Below are 12987 nucleotides of genomic sequence, written 5' to 3' on the forward strand. Positions count from 1 at the left end.
CCAAGTTTTCATGAATTAATTGTTTTTCGACTACCTAACCTACCTAACCTAACCTAACCTAACTTTTTCGGCTACCTAACCTAACCTAATCTATAAAGATAGGTTAGGTTAGGTTAGGTAGGGTTGGTTAGGTTCGGTCATATATCTACGTTAATTTTAACTCCAATAAAAAAAATTGACCTCATACATAATGAAATGGGTAGCTTTATCATTTCATAAGAAAAAAAATAGAGAAAATATATTAATTCAGGAAAACTTGGCTTATTAGGCAAATCGGGCCTTGCATAGTAGGCTGAGAAGTGCGTTCTGGCTACTAGGTACGACATATATATATATATTATATATATATATATATATATATATAATATATATATATATATATAATATACTGTATATATATATATATATATATATATATATATATATATATATATATATTATATATATATACACACACACATCCATCCATATATGTCGTACCTAGTAGCCAGAACACACTTCTCGGCCTACCATGCAAGGCCCAATTTGCCTAATAGGCCGAATGATTTTTCCTTATTTTCAAAGAAAAATTTCCAATTGGTTTATTTGTATTACTGTATTATTATCATATTATATTAACAACATTAATTATTGGCTTAGTTATGTTAGGTTAGGATAGGATAGGTTAGGTAGGGCTGGTTAGGTTCGGTCATATATCTTTGTTTTAATTCAAATTACAAAAAATGAACTCGTACATAATGAAATGGATAGTTTTATCCTTTCATAATGGAAAAAAAAAAATTCAGGAAAATTTGGCTTATTAGGTAAATTTTGCCTTGCATAGTAGGCTGAGTACTGCATTCTGGCTACTAGGTACAACATACATACATACATTATATACATACACAGTGCATCCTCACTTTAAAGAACCCCGCTCCATCGAATTCCCGGATGATTCGAACAAATTGAATTCCGCACTAAATGTTCAGTGGAACACAAATGTTCAATTAAATGAGGATTGTTCATCCAAGCGATCATCGAGACCGAGCTGTCATAGTTAATGACAGCCACTGTCATCATCTATGATTCACGAAAGTGTAAACAATTGTACAGTATTATATTTTGCTTACCCATTGTTTCCAGTGAAAAATGGTTGAAGAATGATGTCAGGGAAGGCAGGTTGCATCATTGGTGAGGGTTGGAGTCTTGGGGGCAAGTGGTGTCAGTAGTTGGGAGTTTAGTGTCAGGAGGCAGGTGGAAGTTATTCTCATTGGGGATTGTCAGAAAAGACTGGTGGTGTCAGTGATGGAAGCTGTTGACAGGGGAGGCAGATGGTGTCAGTGATGAAAGATGTTGTCAGGGGAGGCAGGTAGTGTCAGTGGTGGATGGTGTTGTTGGGGAGGCAGGTAGTGTCAGGGTAGGCAGGTGTTGTCAGGGAAGACAGGTGGTGTCAGTGATGAAATATGGTGTCAGGGGAGGCGGGTGTTGTCAGTGGTCAAAGGTGTTAAGGGAGGCAGGAGGTGTCAGTGGTGGAAGTTGTTGTTAGGGGAGGCAGGTGGTGTCAGTGGTGGAAGGGGAGGCAGGTGGTGTCAGTGGTGGAAGGTGGTGTCGGGATATTGGTGTTGTCAGGGGAGGCAGGCGGTAGAAAATGTTGTCAGAAGAGGCAGGTGGTGTCAGGTGTTGTGAGGGGAGGCAGGTGGTGTCAGGTGTTGTGAGGGGAGGCAGGTGGTGTCAGGTGTTGTCAAGGGAAGCAGATGGTGTCAGTGGTGGAAGGTGGTGTCAGGGGAGGCAGGTGGTGTCAGTGGTGGAAGGTGGTCTCAGGGGAGATTGGTGTTGTCAGGGGAGGCAGGTGATGTCAGGGGAGGCAGGTGTTGTCAGGGAAAGCAGGTGGTGGAAAATGTTGTCAGAAGAGGCAGGTGTTGTGAGGGGAGGCAGGTGGTGTCAGGGGAGGCAAGTGGTGTCATGTGTTGTCAGGGGAGGCAGGTGTTGTCAGGGGAGACAGGTAGTGTCAGGTGTTGTCAGGGGAGGCAGGTAGTGCCAGGTGTTGTCAGGGGAGGCAGGTAGTGCCAGGTGTTGTCAGGGGAGGCAGGTAGTGTCAGGTGTTGTCAGGGGAGGCAGGTGGTGTCAGGTGTTGTCAGGGGAGGCAGGTGGTGTCAGGTGTTGTCAGGGGAGGCAGGTGGTGTCAGGTGTTGTCAGGGGAGGCAGGTAGTGTCAAGTGTTGTCAGCAGAGGCAGGTGTTGTCAGGGGAGGCAGGTAGTGTCAGGTGTTGTCAGCAGAGGCAGGTGTTGTCAGGGGAGGCAGGTGGTGTCAGGGGAGGCAGGGAGTGTCAGGTGTTGTCAGCAGAGGCAAGTAGTGTCAGGTGTTGTCAGCAGAGGCAGGTAGTGTCAGGTGTTGTCAGCAGAGGCAGGTGTTGTCAGGGAAGGCAGGTGGTGTCAGGGGAGGCAGGTGTTGTCAGGGGAGGAAGATGTTGTCAAGGGAAGCATGTGGTGTCAGGGGAGGCAGGTGGTGTCAGGTGTTGTCAGGGAAGGCAGGTGGTATCAGGTGTTGTCAGGGGAGGCAGGTGGTGTCAGGGGAAGCAGGTGGTGTCAGGTGTTGTCAGGGAAGGCAGGTGGTATCAGGTGTTGTCAGGGGAGGCAGGTGGTTTCAGGTGTTGTCAGGGGAGGCAGGTGGTGTCAGGTGTTGTCAAGGGAGGCAGGGAGTGTCAGGGGAGGCAGGTAGTGTCAGGTGTTGTCAGCAGAGGCAGATAGTGTCAGGTGTTGTCAACAGAGGCAGGTGTTGTCAGGGGGGCAGGTGGTGTCAGGGGGAGGCAGGTGGTGTCAGCAGAGGCAGGTAGTGTCAGGTGTTGTCAGCAGAGGCAGGTAGTGTCAGGTGTTGTCAGCAGAGGCAGGTAGTGTCAGGTGTTGTCAGCAGAGGCAGGTGTTGTCAGGGAAGGCAGGTGGTGTCAGGGGAGGCAGGTGTTGTCAGGGCGGAAGATGTTGTCAAGGGAAGCATGTGGTGTCAGGGGAGGCAGGTGGTGTCAGGTGTTGTCAGGGGAGGCAGGTGGTGTCAGGGGAGGCAGGTGGTGTCAGGTGTTGTCAGGGAAGGCAGGTGGTATCAGGTGTTGTCAGGGGAGGCAGGTGGTGTCAGGGGAAGCAGGTGGTGTCAGGTGTTGTCAGGGAAGGCAGGTGGTATCAGGTGTTGTCAGGGGAGGCAGGTGGTTTCAGGTGTTGTCAGGGGAGGCAGGTGGTGTCAGGTGTTGTCAAGGGAGGCAGGGAGTGTCAGGGGAGGCAGGGAGTGTCAGGGGAGGCAGGGAGTGTCAGGGGAGGCAGGGAGTGTCAGGTGTTGTCAGGGGAGGCAGGTAGTGTCAGGTGTTGTCAGCAGAGGCAGATAGTGTCAGGTGTTGTCAACAGAGGCAGGTGTTGTCAGGGGGGCAGGTGGTGTCAGGGGGAGGCAGGTGGTGTCAGGTGTTGTCAGCAGAGGCAGGTAGTGTCAGGTGTTGTCAGCAGAGGCAGGTAGTGTCAGGTGTTGTCAGCAGAGGCAGGTAGTGTCAGGTGTTGTCAGCAGAGGCAGGTGTTGTCAGGGGAGGCAGGTGGCGTCAGGGGAGGCAGGTGTTGTCAGGTGAGGCAGGTGGTGTCAGGGGAGGCAGGTGGTGTCAGGGGAGGCAGGTGTTGTCAGGGGAGGCAGGTGTTGTCAGGGGAGGCAGGTAGTGTCAGGTGTTGTCAGGGGAGGCAGGTAGTGTCAGGTGTTGTCAGGGGAGGCAGGTAGTGTCAGGTGTTGTCAGGGGAGGCAGGTAGTGTCAGGTGTTGTCAGGGGAGGCAGGTAGTGTCAGGTGTTGTCAGGGGAGGCAGGTAGTGTCAGGTGTTGTCAGGGGAGGCAGGCAGTGTCAGGTGGTGTCAGGTGTTGTCAGGGGAGGCAGGTGGTGTCAGGTGTTGTCAGGGGAGGCAGGTGTTGTCAGGGGAGGCAGGGAGTGTCAGGTGGTGTCAGGGGAAGCAGATGTCAGGGGAGGCAGGTGTTGTCAGCAGAGGCAGGTAGTGTCAGCAGAAGCAGGTAGTGTCAGGTGTTGTCAGAGGAGGCAAGAGGTGTCAGGTGTTGTCAGGGTAGGCAGGTGTTGTCAGGGGAGGCAGGTGGTGTCAGGGGAGGCAGGTGGTGTCAGGGGAGGCAGGTGGTGTCAGGTGTTGTCAGGGGAGGCAGGTAGTCAGGTGTTGTCAGGGGAGGCAGGTGGTGTCAGGTGTTGTCAGGGGAGGCAGGTGGTGTCAGGTGTTGTCAGGGGAGGCAGGTGGTGTCAGGTATTGTCAGGGGAGGCAGGAGGTGTCAGGTGTTGTCAGGGGAGGCAGGTGGTGTCAGGTGTTGTCAGGGGAGGCAGGTAGTGTCAGGGGAGGCAGGTAGTGTCAGGTGTTGTCAGGGGAGGCAGGTGTTGTCAGGGTAGGCAGGTGGTGTCAGTGGTGAGCTCTGGTTATCAGCTAATTGGCAACACGTAGCTGGTGCCTCATTGTTTCACTGTCTGCTTTTCACCAATTAGCTGAGAAAATTTTACAATTTCAGTTGTTTGTAACACATCACTATCATACTCCGTAGTCAAAATAAAGAATTCATAATAAATAGTGGTGTTAGTGGTGAGGGAATGTATTGGGGGGGAGGCATCAGGGAAGGAGGGTTAGGGGAGACGCGTCCACCAGATCTGGCCTCTGCTGACCCTGCCTCACGTGCCTGCCTCAATACTAAACTCACTTGATGTTTTTCACAAAATTAGGAGAAAATTTTACTATTTCAGTGGCTTGTAACACAATGCTCTATCATATTCCTTAGTCAAAATGAAGAATTCATAATAAATGGTGGTGTCAATAGTGAGAGGATGTATTAGGGGGTTAAGGAGGCCTCTATGCAGTTAACATTGTTTTAGTCTGGTCTGAGGCCCTGGTCTGAGGCCTTATCTGGCCTGGCCCAAGGCCTGGTCTGAGATCTGGCCTGAGATCTGGCCCAAGGCCTGGTCTGAGATCTGGCCCGAGATCTGGCCTGAGATCTGGCCCTAGGTCTGGCCCTAGGTCTGGCCCAAAATCTGGGCCGAGGCCTGGTCCGAAGCCTGGTCTGAGGTCTGGCCCAAAGCTTGATCTGGCCAAAGGCCTGCCAGTATGGTGGCTCCCACCCCCTCTCTACTGACAACATGCTACAAACCCCTCACCCCCTCCTGCTCCTGACTACCTACCAGCGGCCGGCCCTTCCCCCTACCACCGGCCTCCGTCTCTTGTCAGTTTTTTGAAGAAATTGGGTGATTTTGCTTGATTGGATTCAATAAGCTCATATATGTAGCATTTTTATTCCAAATTGTTTGTAAGGGATTGTTTTATCAAATGCCATAGTGAAAATGAAGAATTCTTAATAAATGAATTTTGTATGAATATCGATAGAGACCGATACAGATGGCTTATCGAAATCCAGGCCATTACATCATATTTGTGGCCACCAATAAGTCACAGATATGATTTTGATAAGGAATGGTTTACCAATGATTGTTCAATCATGTGCCATGTTCAAAACGATAAATACATTATAAATAGATTTTCTCTGTTTTTGTTTTGTTGATAGTTGATGTAGGACCTCTGTTATTTTCACATGGAGGGGAGGGACAGCCTGGGTCCAACGGGTAGAACGAATCGGCCTCACCCCATATACAGTAGTTCGTTCAAGTGAGGACACACTGTACAGTATATTTTGTCTTCATCTAGTACACACACATACCATACATACGTGCTGACAGTGACAGGGTGGGTGGGAGGGAGAGAGGCCCGATTTGCCTGCTAGCCACCTTAAGTGCTACAAATACACATGAACCGCACATGTCCATCAATCAAGTTAGGATTCCAGGTTTGGTTTAGTGTGCACGACTCATTTATTCATTCATTCACATTGTATCCTTGGATCTATAAAAAAGTAAAACAACCATGTATAATGTTGGTTCCAAATGCAGGTAATGCGTAGATCAAGGCATCAGCAAACATCAAATCCCCCAAAATAATTTTTTTTATTTGAGAATTTGTTAAGAGGTAAAATATGAAAAAATTGAAAGTGGCATCCCAAGTCATTTTGTGTGCTTTGAGTATCAATAAGACAGCTTTAATATCAAAGCTAAATCTATGGTCTACAACTATTGGATAAAGCAATATGTAAAAACACAGTAAAGTTAAGGTGTAAGAGTGTAGATGATGTAATTGGCATGAGGAATCAAAATGTGTAATGGCAGGCTGACTGCTTATGGAAAAAGCAATGAATATTACTAAGAAGCACTTGTACACTGATGGTTGACCTATGAACTTTAAAAACTGCCATAATATTATGTATACAAAGCAAATACCAAATACAGCATTAATGTGTGTGTGCATGCTTTACTGTCTGTGCATGTGTAATTCACATGTGAAGTTACAGGATGTGAGCTATGCTCATGGTATCCAGTCTTCCTTATAATCCTTGCCATACTGCAGATAATTTTGGCATCCACTATGTTCTCACTTCAATTATTCAAATTATTCATAACTGTTTGCAAGAAAAGGATTTCAGTACCTTTGTTTTCTAAGCTCAAGTCTGTGCCCCTTGTTCTAGACATTGCATTTTTTAAAATTCCTCTTTGTTAACTTTCTTGATTCCTACTATAATTTTGTATGTGGTGATCATATCTCCTCCTTCCCTTTTATCTACTAACTCTGGCATGTTTAATGCTTCAAGTCTTTCCCCCATATCATAGTTTTCATTTTTCAATTTTGGAAGTCATTTGGTAGCATTTCTTTCCATCTTACTTTTATTTTATTGATGTGCTTTTTTTTAGATATGGTTACCAATCTCTCTATACTTATAATGTTTTGAGAGGGTTGAGGGCTGGCGAGCACAAGTTTTTTTTAAATTTGGGTAGGATAAACAAGCAATATCACAGTGAAAAAGTGTATAAATATATAGAATATACTAAATACAGTAGACAAAAACAAAAAAGTAAAGAAATGAAGCAGAAATAGTGTTTTTGAAAGAAACACAGTAGTGGAAGCACAAGATGACCTAAAGAAAGATGGTTTTCACAACAGGTTAAGAGTCCCTACTAGGAGTAGAGTCACTACTGGGAGAAACAGCAGTAATTGTAGTTGTAGCAATACAATATTCTAACAGCACGGAATATTTCCAATCAATTTTCCACGTGACAATACAAACGGGAAAGATTGAAGAGGGGGGGGGGGGGAAGGGAGAGGAAAGAGAAAGTCTACAAATTTGCAACCCATGATCATCTCAATCTAGATATAATGTATAGCACAAAAGTAGCCTCTCCTTCCCCAGTAGATATCTAATTGTAGGTAACTCGGCCATCTATTATCTGTTCATCCCACATACACTCACTCTCACTGTCGTGCTCACACTCTCATAACCTCCGTCTCGTGTGTACACAGTTCTAGGTCATTTTCTCTCCTTTTGTATCATGCAAGTGTTTGTCTTAGGCATTAGACTTTTTGTATTCAAATTTTTAATTTAAACATGCCTTTTGAGCTTTAAAATATGCTTAAATACGTGTTCTATTATTTATATCACATGTATATATATATTGTAAAATATATATATACATAAAATAATAAAATTATGCAATGGAAAAAAAGGTGTCACCAGGAGGGTGTGCACCAGTCATTATACTCAAAAATGAATTAATGTACTAAATTACTAATATCTAAGTAAAATAGTTTTGGATAACTTTGCTAAAACATCACAATAAAGGCACTACTCACAATTTTATACTTTTTACACAAGTCTGACCTTATCTTTAGTGTCATCTATCATTTCCTCATTCCTTCAACTGATGAACCTATTTTTGCCTAATCTCCCACATCAAAACTCTTTATACTGTATTATATATCAAAATTATTACGTAATTAGTGTGAATTTCATCATTCCAAACTCGTATCTCAGTATGCTGTAACAATTGCTCAGATGAGCCTTGATCCTGAGATCTGGAGAGGTAAGCAGGTACTCTATAATAAACTGAAATTGTGCATAAATTGTGGTGTGTTTTAACCGTAATATGTATAAATTATCACCTTCATGTGGATACCTTGGATTTCAGGAATTGAGCTCACATGGAATGGGGGTGCCACCTTCAAACAATGAAAAAAAGATTATAAATAGACATTGTCATGAAATGTAACTATTTTTCATATTTATTGATTAGGTTTATTTTAGCTTAGTTAATAGTCCTGTGATAAAATCGACCAATATTACTGCAGAATAATACACAATGCACAATTCTGAAAGTACTTTATCACATCAAAGTAGTGAATTATCATGCAGCTTTAAACCCATCAAATTCTTATTATTCATCTGTATAGGATTACAACCCAAATTTATATTTTGTACCCATACTATACTAATTACATTATTCAAGTTTTACTAATCAGCACAGTGATTAAATTCAATTTTTTTTATTTACTCTGATAAGTGGCTAAATTTGCATCAATGGATTCTAAATACAATCACTAAACAAGTGTTAGACCCATAATCTATGGAACATCATGACAGTTCATTAATTTGTCAAGGTTTGCTTCAATAACTCGTGGCATGGTGGCTAGTAATGCCACTGCCTTGCAAATGATGTACATTGCATAATATAACAACCAACATTCACATATCTTCATGCTGAACATATATATTCTGACATCCTGCAAAATATAAGATGCTCTAGTTATATTATGAACCTAATCACTAGGGGTATAACACTGTAGGTGAAGTATATTTCCTATTGTAATTTAAATGGTATACTATACTTTTAAATTACTACTGGAGGCACCATATCCAACATATATAAAATTGTAAACAACATATTCAACTTGCCGAGTCCCAAATGTATAAATTAAACGTAGCCAATGTTGTCCTAGAATCACGATATTGAAAGTTAACAATGCTCTCTGTATAATGAACACACATCTATTGCCCATGAACTATCATACAACTTGACTCACAATATACAATGCCTGCTAAGACTAAGACACTTAATATGGTATGAGTTATGTTAAATGGACATTATAACATAATATTTACAAATACGATATGATACAAAACACTTATCCAATGATGAAAATTATTCTATTTACAAGAAAAATGTGGATGGAGATAATAAAGTGAATTTCCAGGTACTTTAGAGCTCCTACAGGAGAATGCTTGTAAATTGTGACCCTACATGAATGATTTGTGTACATTAATATACCCAAGCTGTAATAAATTACTGAAGTTCAAAAAATAATTTATAGTGTACTGTAATGAGGCTTATCCGATATTGCTACTGGACTAGAAATAATGCAAACTGGAACGGGTCCCTGGGGAAGCTGCTGTAACACGTGGCCTTGCTTCACTTTCTGTAATAATCTTTAAAAATTATGAAGACCCTTCCTGTTATACACTACATATATCCAAATTCTCCTTTGAAAGCAATGAGCAAATGGAGATACAATAATATTTAATTAGAATGTTTATTTCAAACCCCCCTAAGAATGTTTCAGCTATTCAACACCATTATTACTTATCCTTACAAATGCTTTAAAGATTTTGTGTCTACACAGCACCCATGTTCTGATTTTTACTTTTCAACAAATATCTTAAAATATAATTCAGCAATGGTGTGTGGTTATTAACTAGTAATAAGAGCAAAAGCCTTAGTTCCACAGGGGTTCCACGTCCAACAAAATATAATGCATATACTAAAGCTCCATACAGCACATCCAATTACTAATACCATTAACTCAATTTAGAACCAAAGTTCAACAATTATGAAGCCATTAACACATTCTAAATGCTTGTATCTTATTCAATAACAGAGAGTTCTGAGAGCGTTCCATCCCCATTATCAACAAGTGTACCCTCTTCCATAGTCACCCCTAAAATAACACCCTGTCCTCCTAACATGTTTTCAGGTTGATTATCAAGAGAACCAAGAACTGAGGTAATACCTGTTGGGGTTGATGCCAGCTGATTCTTTAGGGCACGTGCCAACATAGCTGAAGAAGAGAGTCCTGTCCGTTGAGGACCTTTCAAGGAATTGAATGAACTTGCTGGGATAGCTACTGAAAGAGTAGATGTTGTAACTGCCACCTGATGTTGAGATAACTTTGAATTTGTTTGAAGCAATTTACTAAGTTCTAATGATTGAAATCCATCAGTTTTTATTTGAACAAGACTATTTTTTCCATCATCTACAGAAAAATCATGCTTTGAGTCTGATTTGACTAGGGCTGCTAATTTTCCTTCCAAAGGTTGAGAAAGCAAGAGTTGACCATTTGGAAGAGCCTTAAGAGCAATTTTACCACCACTGGCTGCTACTAAACCTGTTAAATTAATACTTGAAATGGTTGTAGTTCCTTTAGTAGTAGCTGCTGATCCTCCTTTTATGATTTGTCCAGTCACAGCTATTGGGCTGTTAATTGGTGAAGCCGCAGTTGTTCCGCTTACCTGAACAGTCCCATCATTCTCAAACAACCTAGTTATTGATGGAGTAGAAGATTTATTGTTGTTGTCCAAGAGCTGGCTAGTGGAACTTGAAGAAAGCTGGTTCGCTGGTACTTGAAGAACTTCACCTGTGTTTGTTGTGACAGCTGTTAAACTCTCATTCTTGTGTGTGTGTGTACAATGATTTTTGAGACCTTGATTTGTACAGTAGCTTTTACCACAGTAACATCGGTAAGGTTTCCTCACTCTGTAAGATATTAAATGTATGAGAATTTTGAACCAAGTTCTGTCACATTTAGTACCAGGTAAGTAATAGAGTGATGTCAAAAGAGACCAACAGACAGAGACAGAATATAAAATGTAGAGAAACTCACTTTGGCATTGCCTTAAGTTTATTTTACTGACTGCAACTGAAATATTTATTTATTCATCAGATTTACAATGAGAAAACAAAAGCAACATATTTCTATTAAAAAAATATAACAAATAAATATAAATACAATAAACTAAATACTGTACCTTCTAAAATATTATTTGTCACCATGAAACCAAAAGGCAAATGTCTCAAATAAAATACAGTACGTACTTTAAATAATTTTACTTTATCTTTTAATAACCCAGAAAATCCAGTTAATTTAAGTGTAGGGCTCATATTAAATTCTACATTAGAGGGAATTTTAAAATGGATTGCTATGGACAAACATGGGAGTTTAGATTAACCACCGTGCTGCGCTGAGTTTATTGTGAAATTCCCCCTGTGCGCATGAAATAAAGTGTTCCCCCCCAAAATTCTTTTTTCTTCGTAAAATGATAAATTCCCTTCCCTGAACATGCCCATGTAAAAATAAATACCAAATTCCACTTACTTTGGCTGTGGGGACGTGGACAAGGTGCGCTGTGACGTCATCAGGGCCTGGTCGCCCGTGCATGAATCGCCCAGACACGGTCGCACGGGCCATTCAAGCACCGGGTGTTGCCACAAATATATTTTCAATTATTTGTTCTATGCATTTCCAATGCGGATTTATTTTATTTTTTTTATCGTATATGATGCATATTTGTGTCCTTTACAATATGTATACAGTAGAACGTTCATAATGTTCCATGGAACTGTGATACATGTGTCAGTAATTTGTCCCACAATAAATGTTTATTGCCGCAATATTACTGGTTAAAAATTCACTAAAATTACAATATGTACAGTTTCACACACTATTTACACGGTAACACACTGTATTACACACTCAGTACTTCGGAAGTGAGTAATAATCAACGAAGTAGTCCATGGTGCACAGCACGACTTCGCTCTCGTTGCATCAGGTACAGATAAATTTTTGCTTCCTGTTTCTTCATTCTGTGTGCTTGCAAATAACGCACTCGTGTATACCCTTGGCTTTAGTACTTATAGGTTGTATGTAGCCAAGCTTGTAAAGCATAAGGTAGTACTGTATTGAAAAGATTATAGGAAAAGATCAATTTGTAAGGTAGTCTTGAAAAGATTGCTTTGTATGGTCCCACACAGGAAGAGATTCAGCTTGCCTCAAAGAGTGTCCGTCGGTCAGAAAGAGATTCAGCTAGCCTCAAAGAGTGTCCGTCGGTCAGGAAGAGATTCAGATATTCTTGAAAATATCTATGGAAAAAAACACCATGGAAGCCACTAACACTAACACATGCTACTTGTATCAGATGCATCATCACTGAATGCAGAAAACAATTCATCTATGTATCATCTAAATAAATTGGAGATAGCATAAGATTGCAAGGGTGATGCTCAGAGCTACAACTGGATACGCTCGCTGTATCGCCCTCATAGGTGCTGTATCACTTGCATCCGACCTTTGTGTTAGGTCCTTATTGCGCCTAGCTTCACCAATATTATGACCCTTATGTTCTTGAAACAATAAGGTTTGAATTTCACCGACAGAGCGTTATCTTTCAACACCGCGTCGGACAGGTGTTTGGGAACTAAAGGCGCATGCACCACCCATGATTGCTCACTCAGAACTATCCCAGCCAGCAGCCCTAGAGCATTATGGGAATTTTTTCCAAGATGGCTGCCTCTCACTGGAGGTCCTAAGAGTCCATTTCGTACACAACCAACCTCATACACATTTAGAATGTGTACGGAAAAATCGAAGATAGTTTTCTTGGTTGGCGCAGTTTCCCGCCGACTAAGAATACTTGGTTGGCGCAGTTAAGTGGTTAAACGGTGAGGCTTGAGAATGCTCTCATGTGCAGATAAAGCAACTGACTATGCACATCTTGGTTTGTCTTTTATTATTTGTGTATTCTTCCTTAATTGTACCTGCAGCAAAACCAAGCGCAGAGAGTTAAGTGATACCAACAGTGATGAACGACCAAAGAAGTGTAGTGATCGACAACAGATGGGATCTGGGTTTCAAAGTTCAATAGAAACTCTCTAGGAAAATATCACCGGAAGGATGCAACAGGACCAAAAACTCCAAGAGGCACAGATTAATGGAAGGAAGCAGCTGTTATTTCCCTTGACATGTCAACTAACTTTTTATCAAAAGCAGGAGTGGACTGTTCAATTGGCCAAGAATTTTG

At 42.0% G+C, this 12987-nt stretch overlaps 1 protein-coding gene and 1 long non-coding RNA gene across 3 annotated transcripts in view; one reads left to right on the forward strand and one right to left on the reverse strand.

Annotated features, from left to right (window-relative positions):
* Nucleotides 1-3119: 3119 nt before the first annotated feature.
* Nucleotides 3120-3788, forward strand: LOC138365179 (uncharacterized). The gene is made up of 4 exons (XR_011228718.1): nucleotides 3120-3226; nucleotides 3265-3422; nucleotides 3462-3623; nucleotides 3672-3788. It is a non-coding gene; the product is annotated as an uncharacterized lncRNA (long non-coding RNA).
* A 1735-nt stretch (nucleotides 3789-5523) lies between these two features.
* Nucleotides 5524-12987, reverse strand: part of LOC123760083 (serine-rich adhesin for platelets) — a 68039-nt gene continuing 60575 nt past the window's right edge. For both annotated transcript variants that reach the window (XM_045745546.2, XM_045745545.2), the window contains exon 6: nucleotides 5524-10666. In XM_045745546.2, the coding sequence (XP_045601502.1) occupies nucleotides 9778-10666 (889 nt within the window). In that variant the 3' untranslated portion in view covers nucleotides 5524-9777. The remainder of the gene's footprint in view (nucleotides 10667-12987) is intronic.

The sequence above is a fragment of the Procambarus clarkii genome, chromosome 16 (genome assembly GCF_040958095.1).
Source record: "Procambarus clarkii isolate CNS0578487 chromosome 16, FALCON_Pclarkii_2.0, whole genome shotgun sequence".
Taxonomy (NCBI): domain Eukaryota; kingdom Metazoa; phylum Arthropoda; class Malacostraca; order Decapoda; family Cambaridae; genus Procambarus; species Procambarus clarkii.